Raw genomic sequence first — 15521 nt, 5'->3', positions numbered from 1 at the left:
TTTTGTATTTGCAGTATGAACAGGTACATGTGGACTAGGTGTGTGTGTGTGTGTGTTCATGTGTGCGCGCGTGTGTGTGTGCATGTGCCTCTACAGCTCAAGTGATCAAATGTCAACAATCTCAGGTGGGTCAGCTGTGAGAGATTTTGAAAATGTGTTAGATTAATAAAACTGCAATGAGGAAAAGTCCAGTTTTCTACTGCCCAGCACCGCTGGGATCACACTGAAGCAGCCGGACGATGGAGGGATCGTTCTTCGCTCCCTCAACAAACTCCTCAAGGGACAGTTTACCTAAGATAGAGAGAGACAGAGAGAGATAGATAGATAGATATAGAGAGAGAGAGACAGACAGACAGAGAGAGAGACACAGATTATCAGTTAATTGTCGTGTTAATGCCTTATGAGAACAAAGAGCAGATCTCTTCCCCAACTTAATGTGACACGTTATTATCAATATTATTTAATCAGGTTTTTTAAATTATATTTATGGCAATATAGCATTTTTTCAGTTAATTTACTGATTTAAAAGGCTTCAATTTGGATTGCTAGAGTGCGTTTACCAAAATTGTTTTACAGTGTTGACAGATTTTTCATTTCTTGTTTTTTACTAAATGTTAGGCTATATTCCAAGAAGTCGGCCCATATTCTCCTCTGTGCGGTATGATTGATAGTTAATTCAGTAGGTCGACATGCAGAGACTGATAACGGATGACCAACAAAACAAAATGTAATTTCAGTTTATCACAACCAGGTTGAAACGTTGTTCCTATTTATATTATTATTATTATTATTATTATTATTATTATTCAGTCAAAGCTCTGTGATTAAAGTCAAGTAAAAGAGTTATGATGATTAATGTAACTTTATCCACAGAGACCAGAATAAATTTGGGCTCTTTAATGAAAGCTAGGGAGGTTCGAGGCTCTGGTCGGGCTATTTTATGTCAGCACTGGATTTATTATCCAATTACAGCTGATGCAAAACTGTACAACCACAAATAGCAAACAGAATAATATATGATGGATCACTGTGTTAATATAATACCATAAAGAATATAGAAGTAGTAAATTCCAAGATTGGAATTCCAAAAGTAAAGTGTTTAAATCAGATTCAGTTATAGGCGTTAAAGAAGCTGCTTAACTTTAGCAGAGTGAGAGGCAGTATGAGGAAGGCTTACCATCTCGATTCGTGTCCATCTGTCTGAATATCTTGTCTGTGCGTTTCTCAGGTGTAGACTCATCCTCAGGCATCTTCATCACTGAGGACACCATCTTGTAAATAGCCTGAACACAGAGGGAACAGAGAGGAAGACATCATAAACACAATAAAGAAGCTTAATGTTTTTGAGTGAAGACACCTTAAATAACCTGCTTTCACATAAAATGTTTATTATGTAAAGGTGGGTGTAATGCATTTAGAATAGTAGATAAATCACTCAAAGACTTCCAACGATAAACACAACCATAAAGTGTCTGCAGTCAGATCAGTTATTCCAGCCAGAAGCAAAACTGGAAGGTTGCATCAGCTGGATTGTTGAAAGGTGCTGTGAAATATAGATATATACGACCCATCAATCAGTTTATCTCCTCTGGGAGGGGAAGAGAGATAAAGGATTACTTTCATCCATGTTTGTCTCTGGGGCCTGAAACAAACAGGAAGCATTCATGTCTAAAAGACGTAGTTTAGGTTTTTAAATAGACAATAAATCAAGAAAAGTGAATGTCTTTGCTTCACTATTTAGGGTTTCTGAGTCATTTAAAGGCTGAAGCTGTTAGTATTTATTAATACTGCATTACACATTAACCTTAGTATGTTTGTCTGTCGAAACAGCAACGCACCAGAGGAGCTGTGTACATCTGCATAAGTTGAGTATTGATTTTTTCTTTTATGTTCAACTGATGATTTACCAAATAATTGGCATTAATAGAAAAGACCGAGTATGTTTTTTTCCCCTCTCAATCGTGATTATCTTAAGGCCATGATAAATAGATGAATCAATACTGAAAATAATCATGAGAAGTTGCTCTTTATTGGACTGATAGATGTTTTGCCAATGTATCAAGGCATCGTTACACATAAACACACATGCTCACTTTACACAGACACAGTATAAATAAAAGGACACTGATTGGAGGATTGGACAACACATTCTTTGGCACTCAGCACTGTGATGTGTGACGACATGTGTGAGGAGTTGCTGGTGTGTGTGTGTGTGTGTGTGTGTGTGTGTGTGTGTGTGTGTGTGTGTGAACCATTTATCCAATAAGACGAGGATCCTGTGTGAGACTGTGTAAGCAACACTGGAGCTGCTGAGCAAACGATTGGGCCGGGGGGGGGGGGGGGGCTGCTCTTCCTAGAACCGCACAGCCACTGGATGTAGCACTGAGTCAATATGAGGATCAGAGGAGGACCGCTCCCTTCTAGAAATACACCACAGTCAAGTCTTATTTACAGAAGTCTGAGGGCCAGAGAGGAACTGCTGGTTTCTAAAATTACACCGCGGCTGGCGTTCCTGCTGTGGGCAGTCAAATGGTGCAGAACACAGAAGCAGACGGATATACATGATGTAGCAGCTGCTGTGTGGACGGCCGAGCAAAACGGTGCTTGTTGTTGGATGGAGGGAAATAAAGATAAGGAGGAACCAAAACAGCAAACCCACCGTTACAATCTCCAGCATCTCTGCCTTGCTTATGTATCCATTCCCATCCAGGTCGTACATACTGAACGCCCACTTCAGCTTCTGGTCCAGCCGACCGCGAGAGGTCACGCTCAGGGCGATGATGAACTCCCTGAAATCTATAGTCCCGTCTCCATTGGCGTCGAAAGTGCGGAAGACGTGCTCGGCGAACTTGGAGGCGTCTCCGTAGGGGAAGAAGTTGGCATAGATCTTCTTGAACTCCTCCATTGAGAGTGCGCCGCTGGGGCAGTCCCGCAGAAAGCCCTTGTACCACTCCATGATCTCGTGCTCGGTGAAGTCCGTGTTCTCCATCAGGTCCTGCATGACGTCGGGACGGAGCTTGCTGTTTTGTTTGCCCATGGTCGCTGTGTGTCTGTTTCAGGCTGGGATGTGAGCGCAGCGGCGATTTAGACTGCTGACAGTGAAGAAGAAAGAGAAAGGGAGAGGGGGATGGAAAATTATGTTACAAATAATCTGAAATGAGTTTTAAGACTTTTTGATACAAGAGGGGGAGGGAAGAAAGTAGCATAAACAACCAATACAAAATAAATTAATAGACAAAAATACAGTTTAAAAACTGCAATAACTGAATTTTTGGCGACTTGGCGGCAGTGGAACAAGCTGTAACACTGACATATTATCACTTATAATCAATATTCACTCTCCTTGCAGCTCAGTTTTTGGTCTCTATCCAATTTATTATAGAAATATCGGCCATTATCTACCAACTAAATTACTCACAAGATGAGATGCCGCTAAATCATTTCCTGTGGATAAGTAGCTCCTACTAACCCGACTAAGTACGTTAAGGAACCTACAGTATTCAATACAAACTGTGGATTATACTTTTTGTTTGTTTGTGTGTTTTCTTCTTATCTCTTTAAATTAGCTTCATTGTCAAATTTGCAGTTTTTGCTTTCATTTAGGTCTTTTTTAAGGCAGTAATTTAATTGACAGGTGCCTTTTATCTTGACTGCACTTATCTTTTGTTGAATGATTAAAAAAATGCAAATAAACTTTAACACAAAAGCCTGACATGACTAGATAATAGAAAAGCAAGAAGATTAAGTTGAGTGTGTGGTCTTGTGCACATGCACAGCCACATTCACTCACCCATGCATCTGCAACAGGAGACCGCACAACCACCACAGATGTACAACTACACCCACACTGAGCACATTCACTGTTGACAACCCCATTTAATGTCAGTGTGTTTCTGTGCGTGCATTTCTGCAGCTGCACTTTCCATTTCCTGCAGAAACTGATACTGATGCATCAACACACACATCCTCTGTATTAATAGTCAAGATAGTTTATCAACCCGGTTTGGGATTTGAAATGTAACCTGCAGAAAAAGATACGTAGCTGACCTCAAGGACAATTTGACTTGTTTTATGCTTTCCAAGTGCATCATAAACACGCACACTAGCCGCGTAGCTGATCCAACTTGGTGACGTGTCCGATAGAAATCCCACTCCTCTGAATTAGTCGTTGAAGAAAGTGAACGGAGAGCCTCGACACTCGAGAGAAGACGCGGCCCTGCAGCTAATGTGCTTAGCACTTTCTCCGGTCAGACCGCTAGCTGAGCTCTCCGGGCTAAAGAGAAGAGGGAAGCTGTTCCAAGCTTAGCCGAGGATAATGACAGAGAACATCAGCAATGTCAGATTTAGCCAAAGCAAATTACTGTACAGGTAGTTTGTTCCAGGAAGGGAAATAAAGGTCAGTCACCTCTGTTGTTTCCAGTCACTGTTTGTTGCTTCTCTTACTTTGTTAAAAGTTAGATAAAAGATAGTTCATAAATGTAAAGAAATAAATGAGCTTGTAAGACCTTACTAACTAATTGTACCCTAAGCCATAATGTCATTACATTTAGCTGTCTAACTAATATCACTGTATGCAAATTTTGACTTTTAAAGCTCCCAATTGACTTGTTTTAAGTTCACTCTCTCAGTTGATCCATTAATTAGTCTGATTGAGTCTGACTGATTGAAAAAGAGCTGCCATCATGTTTACTTACTCATGGGTGCCTCGGTGGGAATATGCTCTTCTTGCCAATAACAAAGAACATAGCATTAATGAAACGTGCTGCTTCAGTGACAAACTCAACAGGATATAGAGGATCTTGGAAACACTATTCTACACAAATTATTTAGGGATAAAAGCAGTAGTTTTGCTAACTACTAATTCAAGGACTTGGTCGTCTTTTCCAATTGTTTCATACTTGCATGTCCCATAAACAGCCCGCCGCCATAATCCTTTAATTAACTCGGAGTAAACAATGGGCTCTAACAATGTGGCAGCCATCTCTAATGAGTTCACTTCAATGCCAGCGTGAATGCTGGAGCAGCGTGAAAAGGAGATTAACACCTGTTTACAGACTCATCACTCCTGGAACAAAACACATCAGCAGCTACACAGAGGGGGTTCATTGTGAACGTCTGATACACAGACTGGAAGTGTGTCTGCATTTAATTAGAAAGAAGCAAACAGTCTACACCTGAGAGCGACTGTTTACTATACAACATTAAACCCAAAGGTACCAGCTAATACAGGAACTATTTTGATCGTGCAAGTCATTTTTCAAGCAAATGCACTAAACATTTCATGGTTCCAGTTTCTCAAACATGAGAATTCGCTGATTTACTGTATCTTTCATTATAGTAAACAAGATATCTAACATCATTTTCACTGTTTTGTAATGTTTTATAGACCAAACGATTAATATATAATTCACAGGTTAAATCTATACTGAAAACAATTATTAGCTGCAGCCCAAATAAATCCACCATTGAAATATTCCCAACATCTGCATCTGCCATGAACAAACCCATGGAGCACTCACACAGGTGTTTTCAATAATTCTACCTGATTAGGCCTCTTCTCAGGTGGGTGTGGGTGCATGTGTGCAGACATACTGGTCATAGCCAGAAAAGCACAGGTGAAACAAATCATATTAACTAGTTTCCATTTACCAGTCGCAGTAAGAGTCCAGTCAGCATTATCCATTACAGAATCTTCTTCATAGGGTGTAGATTAAAGTATGTGTTCCTGTTTTTTGTCAGATTGTAAAACTTAAAGAAGCCAGCACATACTTGTCAGATGATTTAGCAACTGAACTGCTTGTTCGATTAGCCAATATGACCATGATAGACGCTGTAATGAAGCAGCACAAAGTGAAAATAACTATTTGAAATTACACAAGGAAAGAAAACATTTGTCTTCACCTGTATTCAACTTCAACCTTAACTTTATTGTCCCAGAGGAGACATTTGTCTTTCATACAGATCTTAAGATAAACTCTACAAAACACTTAAAAGATATTATATTAATAAATAAATACTATGCTAAAACTTTTCACATAAAAAAAACTCAAAATACAGTTATCTATTTTGCCTCTAGAACAGAGGTCTTCAACAGGGGGTCCGCCGACCCCTAGGGGGTCCGCGGAGATACTGCAGGGGGTCCGCGACATTTTTTTCCCCCACAAATTTAAATATCTTTAAATACACATTGACATGAATCCAACGAATGGAGAAATTGAAGCAGATGTTATCTTTCAGTCAGAAATGCACACATTCAGCGACACACAGGAGCTCTCTCTGACTACAGCCACTACTCCGTTTCTATTTGAAAACGCATATGTTTTGCTACATTTACACTGAGCGTCTACATTACGCTGGTGTTTTCGAGCACCGAAAACGGAGGACTTTAGAAATGCTCCCGAAGATGGATACGTTTGGAAACTCTGGGTAGCGTATTCGTCTGGACGGACGAAAACGCATAAGTTTGGAAACGATGACGTAGACACCCGCGATCGACTACCAGGTTAATTTAACGCGGACAACTGATTACAGGCTTTGCTGACCTTGTTGTCTTTACTAGCAGCTGTTGTCCAGTTAAAGTCTGCATGTCTGCGGAGGAAACAGCTGTTATTTTGGCGATCAGTGAGTGGCGTGAGAGAGAGAGAGAGAGAGAGAGAGAGAGAGAGAGAGAGAGAGAGAGAGAGAGAGAGAGAGAGAGAGAGAGAGAGAGAGAGAGAGACCAGCGCTGTAACTAATGTTAAGTCTGAAAAATAAAACTTTCCACGAACTGTATCTGTTTTGAGTTGATAGAGGAAGATTTGAGAGAAGATCGTATGCATCAAACACGTGCTTACGATCATTAAAGACTACTTTATTACTCTGGTTGGTTAGTTACAAAATACAATCTACTTCCTGTTTACATCGGCGCATTCCCAGTGTACGTGAAGAGTCATGTGATATTCCTTTTCAGACGTGTAGTATGGACGGAGATCATTTCGGAAACGATGGCTGAAACGCCATGTGGACGAAGATCATTTTCGTTTGAATAGTATGGATGTAGCCTAAGATCCCAGACACAAGGACGCAAGCTGCAATATTATTTGAAAAGAAGATACCATTGTAAAAAATGTTTTAATTAAAAAACGACATTTACTTCACCCACAAATCCTTCTGCAATCATTTTTGCAAGATATTCCTGGCTAAAACACTGCAGCTCCTATCCAAGTGTGTGGACATTATGAACGAAAATGCATCGTTTCGTAACTGACCAAAAAACATGAATCCCTCCATTATTTTAATAGGTCAGTATTGTATGCAAGATAACAGGTATGTTTATGCATAGTAGTGGCACTAATAGGCCATCACTCATTTTTCTTTTCCACATTTGTTTAAAATAAAAACGTTAATTTGAATAGCTTGTATGCATGATTATCATGCAATTGACAGACAATGTTGATATTGGCATCGGTATCAGTTGACAAGCTGTGTTTCTAAATGGCAGTGGCACGGCCACCCTACTCACTGTACCTGGCACATGTTGGAAATAAAAACATGAAGATATGAACCTGTGTATTATTTGAATAGCTTAGTATTGAATGCACAATAACAAGGTATGTTTATACATGGCACTAGGCCCAGTTTAATACAAAACACAATTTTATACAATATATATATAGTAAGGGGTCCCTGCTCCATCTCTCTATCAGTTTGGGGGTCCTTGGCCTGAAAAACGTTGAAGACCCCTGCTCTAGAAGACAACAATCTGACATTTTGCTGCAAGCAATGGTTGATCTAAAAGTGTATGAGCTGTATGAGCTCACAGTGGTGTGTTGTGTTTTTTAGGAAGTCTAATCACAACCAAATTAAGGTTCTATGTCTCTGATTCAAAGTCTAAATGCATACAAATGCAGTGATTTAAAACCAGTTCAGTCAGTTTACCATAAACACACACACTCATTCTTTGTTTCATGCTCTGGACCAACACATACTCCGCAATCTGCATTTTAATGGATTGTAGATATTTGCATGATTACTGAGGCTGCTTTGTCATAATTACTGACCATACATTCTCTCTTGTTTTCATCAGCAAGATGTCAAAAAACAAATATTCCCTCACATGCTGTCTGTGATTCACAATAGCATTTAATTACACTTTCTGTGCAGACTGACGGCTTTTTTAATTATTTGCTTTTAGCTGCGGCTCTAATCATACAGACTCCTTTCACTATTCACACAAACAGAAATGTTTCCCTCCTCATTACTCTACACGAGGGAGGGAAGGTTATTAGTGTTGCTCTTACTGGCTTTACAATAATGTATCATAATGGCCATTTTCCACTCTTTTCTGACAATTTAATGGAAAAATTATGAATTGATAAGTATAATTAGTTGCTCTTTTGTGTGTTATGAACTGGTCTTTATTTCACACTGCGTGCTCTGTCATTACTAGGAGAGTATTTTACTTGTTTCAAAAATGTTTTGCTAGTTTTCAGACTACACGGCTGGGTGTAGTTTCTATGTGAAGTTTGCATGTCACTCCCTCTGGGTTTTCATTTCCTCCCACAGTCCACAGACATGCAGGTATTGCTCCATGTGTACAGTAAGTAAGGGGAGAAAGGCCAACAGTGCACCCTGTCGCTCTTTATCTCGCCTGGCTGAAGGTCTCTGTATCTAAAAAAGAAGAAATGTACTGATGAGAGTTCAGACCTCCACTGAACATCCCCTCACCTATCATCCCTAAGAACTCAGCTATTTCTGTCTCTCAGAGATCACTGCCTACAGTCAACCGTTAAGACTCTTACCTGCTGCTGCTGGCAGACCTTTGATGGCATTGTTACATAAAAGAGGCTTTGACAAGTGGATGGGTCACGTGGTTGAGCCAAGTCTCTACCCTCTCATGAGGTAAAGACGAGGGAGTGAACGCCGGGCCCTTGTTTAACGTCTGAGACGAGACCAGAGCCTGAGATGAGGCGGGTGGTGTAATCCAGCAGAAGACAGGCTGCCGCTTTCGGTTTCTAACAACACCGAGAAGACAAACATGTTGTTCAGTGTTTGAGACGTTTAGCAAAGGACGAGATCAACCTGCCGGACTTTTTGAGACAGATTTAACTCCAACGATGCTGCATCATATTCAGCAACGCATCAAGAGAACCTCTTGAACCTCTAGAATTAGGACTTCAAACAGTCCAAAGATATTAAATATACCATCATACATGAAAAAAGAAAAGCAGCAAATCTTCAAATTTGAGCTGAAAACATCAACTATTATATCTATGAATATAATATTGCAAAATAGTTGCAGATTCGTTTGAATCAACTTATCATTTCAGCTTTAATATTTTTTCAATATGAATGCTTTGCAACTGAAGACAAAAGCATTAAAGCAAGCTGTCAGGGTTAAGTAACAATTGATTCGTTTTTTTTAAATATTGGTGCCAATATGATATCTGAGCCTCGATACCAATACTGTACTTGTTCGACAACCTATTTGTGGAATATAAACATGCTTTAATGCCAAATTACTTTTAAAAAAATCAGTGTTTGCTTAAATAGAATATATTAGTTGGAAGTGTTTCCTGATTTCAATTTTGAAATAGAGCTGGTTTTCGACTGTTGATTTATGGAAATAATTGTTATTTGTGAGTAAACAACCTAAATAAAATCTATGTGAATGTTTGAACTATGTACGTGCAGCCAAAGCTCTCGCACTGCAGCAGCTGAGCGCTCGGCTCGTTCATCTTGCTGCTCGAGTCAAAAGGCTCTCGACACGACATTCATCCGAGAACATCTTGTTGCCGACTTACGTAACAGGCAGAAGTCTCCATTTATATCCTTGAGGTAAATCTTAACCTAAAAGGTCCCACAGATAATCCCAGAACAGAGACGGCAGTAGAAAAAGGAAGCTAGTGGGGAGGCCAACAGAGAGCCAGAGGGACTGAAAGAGACCCGGTGACAGATAGAGAGTTTATGAATGATACATTCATAATGAAATATGAGCCGTCTGTGATCAGGCTACAGTGCTGAGCTCAGCCATTCTCTACTGCACAGGCACGCAATTATCGGACCTGCAAGATCTGCAATCTGATATTCACCCAAAGGGTCAAAAATAAATAATTAATTTTCATCTCAGCTGTAATAATATATTTTAAAAAACGGAAAACAAATTGGAATAAGCAGCTCCAGTCAGACTTGAGTGTGATTTTGATTTCAGGCAACGCCACACACAGACACATGATTTTTGAGGATTGCAATATTACAACAACTCTCTTTCTTCTCTTGCAATTTAAGCGACTAATCGGTTTTCGCATCATCTGTTTTTGCAAGAGCTCAGTGCTGAGTGTTTGATTAACAGAGTCCAACAACTGGTTTACAGCAGCATTAAAAGAAACCATCCAAAAACCTCACATTTCTTTAAGCACAAGTACTTTCCTTGTGTAAAATCCATGGATGTCCTCCAAAGCTGAGGTGTGTAGATTAACTGACTGTGACTCTAGAGGCTCTGCCAGACATAAAACATGAGTGTTATTAAAGTGTAAGGTAAGTACAGAGCAGGATGGCACAAACTGACACGGTTGCAAACTTTCTACTAACACCACTGAGATCAAACAGCACATCAAAGCCTCAATCCCAAGACCACTCTTTTAACCTCCAACTTCAATTTTGCCTCACGACAGCGACTGAAGACTCCACCTGCACATGAACGTCATGTCAGGGCAGTTACCGTTCAAACCAACTGAAAACTAGCATCTCTTGTTGAGCACAAACAACATGGACAGTATGTTGCAGTAGAATAAAAGAGAAAAGGGTTCAAATGTGTTAGATAATTACTATCAGAAGTCTGTTGGTGGTTTCCCACTTGTGCCCTTTTTTCTCAAGTTTTACGCAATCTAAAAATGAGGCCTTGCAGCCCTCCTCAACATCTCGACACACATCTATCTCTTTGACCGTCGTCTTGTAATCACATATCTGATCAGCAGCGAAACCGCCATCAAACCGCTGCTGCAGCTCGGCATGGCTTCGGGAGCACCGGCGCTCACGTTACAAATATCGTGGCGAGCTCTGTTCAGTGCAGCGTGCTTTAGTGGCTCCTTGAATATCTGCAAGCAACTCTATCTCCCGTGTTATTTAGTGGAAGGTCAGGTGCTGCTCTACTGCTGGTCCGATCTGTGCCAGTCTGTCTGAAGAAACTAACATCTTCAGCAGAGCAGGACAGCTGCACTAAGAGAAAAAAGTATGAGTGAGAGGATTAGAATCAGAGATATAAGTGAAAGACTGCAACAACTGTAAGATGATCTTGTGACATAAACGTCATCCAGTTTAGAGCTGAAACAGTTTGTGCATTAATTGATTGACACAAATTAACTATTTTGAGATTTGATTTATCTTGTCAATCATTGTTCGATCGACTTTCTCTGCTTTCATCTTCTCTAACGTGAGCATTTGCTGCTTTTCTTTGTCATGAACGACAGTAAATTGAATATCTTTGGGTTTTGTGGGACAAAAAAAATTTGACTACGCTCTGAAACTTCAAAATAAGACTAAACAATTACTCAAAAAAATAAATAATCATCAGATTGGTCTATAATGGAAAAAAAATCGCTAGTTGCAGCAAACTTCCTCTACATGCAAACACTAGACAGTTTCACATCAAACTGAGATTAAATCAGGATTAAAACACAAACATTCATAGCAGCTTTAAAAACAGCCACAACTTCCTTAATATTTGTGTTTATCATAATACTTCATTACTGCCTGTATCTGTCATTTCAATGGGCATCAGTGGAATCTGATTATTGGTAAATTCTCCAACACAACTGTCAATACGACTAAAATAATGGCACAATTGACAGGGTTTTGTTTTCTTTATTCTCCAGCAGTCTTCAAATGTGATTTATTTGCTTTGAGAATTCCTTAAACCATTCCTTCACTCCTCTAAATCTCAGCCACCCTTTTGAGAAACCAGAGGCAGCGACTTCATCATAATGCAGTGCACATGAGCTCCCATTGTCAGCCGGAGAGCTTCGTGCGTCAAGACGCTGCAGAAAACCACAATCATGACAGAGAAGCCATTATGAGGGAGCGTCAAGTGACAAAAACTGCAAGAAGGCAGACAGAGCTGCAAGAGACTCAGGATTGGATGAACAAACACAAACACACACACACACACACACACACACACACACACTCTCAGCAAATTGTCACTGATTGCTCGAGGAGAGTGCTGTTTACTTTGCACTGAATGTCTAAAATGTGCCTTTCTCTGAAAACAGCCTGTTGTAAAGACAAAGGAAACAGAGATGGAAATGTCAATCTGTCCAATGACTGAACAGCTCCCGCCCTCTCTGCCACCGATATCTGCTGCACAGCATGTGTGAAATGTAGCTCTCTATCCAAAACAGTATCTGTGTGTCTTTATCGCAGCATTTAACGCTCTCTCTTGCTCCTTCCCCCTTTAGTTTAATCCTCCACTCATCCTCGCTTACTCCCAATCACTCCCCCTGTATGCTTTTTCTAAAAAAAAATTAAAAACAAAAGGTTAAACTCAATTCAAATGTGCACCGACTTCTGCACAGACGAGCATGACTACAGAGGATGCTGCCAGTGTGGTCAGTCTGGCCTCAAAACAAAACCCACGCACACGAAAATAGAACATCTGTTTAAATTTAGTGTATGTTTGTCAGAGTTCAGCATCTTGAAATGTTTGGAGGGATGCTTTCGACACCAAGGGGGCTATTACCTCGACTCCACCCGCGTGTCAGCACCTCCGCAGGTCTTTAAACTCTCTTGCTGTGTTTGTGTCGGCCGCATGAGGCGAAGAGAGGAGCTGGACTGGAGCATTTCACTGCTGTTTTTGGTTGACATTTCCTAAAAACATAGTAAGCACTCGGAAGCCACAGTGCTTCAAAGACAGCAAAACCAGTTGTCATGTTAGAGTCAGTGTCGACTCGTGTCTTTCCACACAATCGAGGAAATTCAGCCTCGACAGGTTCTTGTTTACATCCCACATCAAAGCCAAACCAGTGGCCTTCATTTACTACAAGCCACCAGAAAAAGTAAATTTGAACAGGGCCTCTTAATTCTACAAGCCACCTTCAGAGGCAGCGATCCTGTTTCAGTCCGTTAGTCTTACTTTAGCTGCTTGACTGTCTCATGGAAACCTGAACCCAATATGATCCTCTGATGAATCAACTCAATGTCTGGTTGTAACTAATGACTATTTTCAGTATTGATGAATATGTCAATTGTTTTTTTGGTTTAATTATTTAGTCTATAGAGCGTAAAATAAAATCCTCACATGTGAGACTCTCCTTGGACTCAGGAGAATGACTGAAAATAACAGAATAAATTATTTTTATCCTCTAGTTAAAAATATTTTTGAATTGTAAAACTTCTTATTAGACACAACTTATTAGCAACTGGTGTTGTGTTGTTGTAGTAAGATCATTTATAATACCTCACCTTGGGCTCAATTAATTAGGACGGGCCCTAAACAATTCACAGTGAAAACATGTATTTTTACTAAGAACAAGGAAAAGCTCACAAAAACCCTCACATTTAAGAAGTTGTAACCTGCAAATGTCTGACATTTTAGCTATTTTATAACGTGTAATGCCCTGAAGCTCTCAAGACTGTAAGCTCATTATAATGAAAACATATGCCTCACTGCTACAACACTCTTACTGTACACGGACTATATAATGAGAGCACCACAGGCGTTCATTCAAAGTGAAACAAACATTTCAACCCACTTGTCAAGATAAAGCACCACTTTATCGTTGGACCAAGTGTCCAATAATGCTACCTCCTCTCTCCTACTTCGTCTCCTACTGATATGTATTCGCTGAAACCAGATACCCTTCCTCACTCAGCCTTGTGTGGTTGCAGGAGGACTCCTTTTTCACTTCTTGCACTCTCTCATTCTACATTTAAATGTGGAGAGTGCAGGAAGACGACAAGCACCTTTACCGGGCTGAGGGTTCCTTTAGGACAGAGGAAGCATCCTCACTCGACTAGAAATTTATGTCGAGCTTTATCCGCTGCTCATATCTTGTAACGCTGCTGCTCAGCAAAGTGTAACAACTATTATTCCTGTTTTACAGAGACGAATGTTAGTAAACGTGTAAACTCATCTTCACTGAGCTGCAAGCAAAACAAATAAAAGAGAAAGAAAAAGTAACAGGAAGAGGACAAACAGCGAGGGAGGGACGGGGCACTACACGAGCGACAACTTACCTCACTTTAAAGTTCCTGTAAAGGGGGACTGTTTAAAAGCCTCTATTCGTCCATTACCCCGCGTCACCGGAGCGAACGGTTAAAAAGTTGCAGAGACAAGGCGGGCAACAGGTTGCAGGAGCCACTCAGGAGCCACTCAGTAGCGGTAGTTTCCGGGCTGCTCTCGGTCTAAACTCTACCGGGGCTTAATCTGCAGCACGGACGCCGCTTCGCTCAGCAGACCCTCCGTTGACGTCAACACTGTTCGTCACGTGACGCGGCGGCGGCCAATGGGAGGCCGAGTTGTCCTGGCAACAATAACCCCCGGTACCTGGACGTGCACTTAGCATTTCAAACATTAACACAATAATTAGTGAAAACAATGTTTATAATATCAACAGAAGTATTAGTAGTTCTGTAGAATTAAAGACTGGCAGTGTAGTAAAGTTGGTGTCTCTCAATTCAACTCAATTAATTAAGAAATTGTAATATTGAACAGTGAAACCGTTTATTATATTGGCATACATACTAACTATTACCGCACATACAATTGTAAATAGCTTTCCTATTTCTATTTATTGTTGGCTATAGTTTTTTTCTCCACATACATTACACTCTCCTGTATTTGTTTAGTATCTCTTCATAGCTTTCATTTCATTTATAGTGTACATCTCCTAATTTCTATATTTCCTTTGCTCTGTTTAATCCTTTTTGTGTCGAGGATGAATACAGTGTTATCCTTTATCTATTTTATTTTGCAGCATTTGATTCTGATAGGAAGTAAAAACAATTAAAACCCCTTAAAGCAGCATTTCAAATATTTCAAAAATCTTAAAATAGAGCATAAGTTCAATACATTATTAGTTGTTTGTGCAGTACACCTGCCAAAGTTTTTGTCACTAACTATAGTTTTGCATGCATCATGTGTATTTTATCAGCCCTGCTGTTTTTATTTTGCCTAATGAGGGATATTTGCAAACTAGTGCTTTGCAGGGATTCAAATGATAAAGCTGATTAGTTGTAGACTTATTTTTGTTTCCATTCTTTTGCATTCCCTTATATTACCTCTAGTTATTATCTGTTGCAGCGAAACTATAATAAGCTTATTTATTACTGACTATTGCATGATAATGATGAGAGCGATGACGATAACCACCATGCATTTGCTGTGGCCCAGGACAAGTGTTCCCTTGCAGGAACATTGGGAGCCATGCTTTGCCTAAGATGATTAGTGGAAGTCAAAGCCACGGGGCTTATTCAGCCCGGTGTTCCAGGGAGCATTTTCTAAATGGCCTTACACAGTACACTGAGAAGTCCTCCTGCCTGCTGAG

The 15521-nt window shown here is 40.1% G+C and overlaps 1 protein-coding gene across 2 annotated transcripts; it reads right to left on the bottom strand.

Annotated features, from left to right (window-relative positions):
* On the bottom strand, positions 1-14412 carry LOC137890205 (neurocalcin-delta B). 2 transcript variants are annotated; one of them, XM_068734344.1, is made up of 4 exons: positions 14212-14412; positions 2660-3092; positions 1178-1283; positions 1-291 (listed from the first exon to the last, which is right to left on the bottom strand). In XM_068734344.1, the coding sequence occupies exons 2-4, from the start codon at positions 3035-3037 to the stop codon at positions 197-199; spliced, it is 579 nt and encodes a 192-aa protein (XP_068590445.1). In that variant the 5' UTR covers positions 3038-3092; positions 14212-14412; the 3' UTR covers positions 1-196. The 2 variants fall into 2 exon arrangements, with proteins under 2 accessions (XP_068590445.1, XP_068590443.1); XM_068734342.1 differs by having other exon boundaries at positions 2660-3089.
* Positions 14413-15521: the final 1109 nt, after the last annotated feature.

This window comes from Cebidichthys violaceus, unplaced genomic scaffold, assembly GCF_023349555.1.
Source record: "Cebidichthys violaceus isolate CVI_PGR_0920_01 unplaced genomic scaffold, fCebVio1.0.p SCAF_63, whole genome shotgun sequence".
In the NCBI taxonomy this organism is placed as follows: domain Eukaryota; kingdom Metazoa; phylum Chordata; class Actinopteri; order Perciformes; family Stichaeidae; genus Cebidichthys; species Cebidichthys violaceus.
This window is presented reverse-complemented; position numbering and strand designations above follow the sequence as displayed.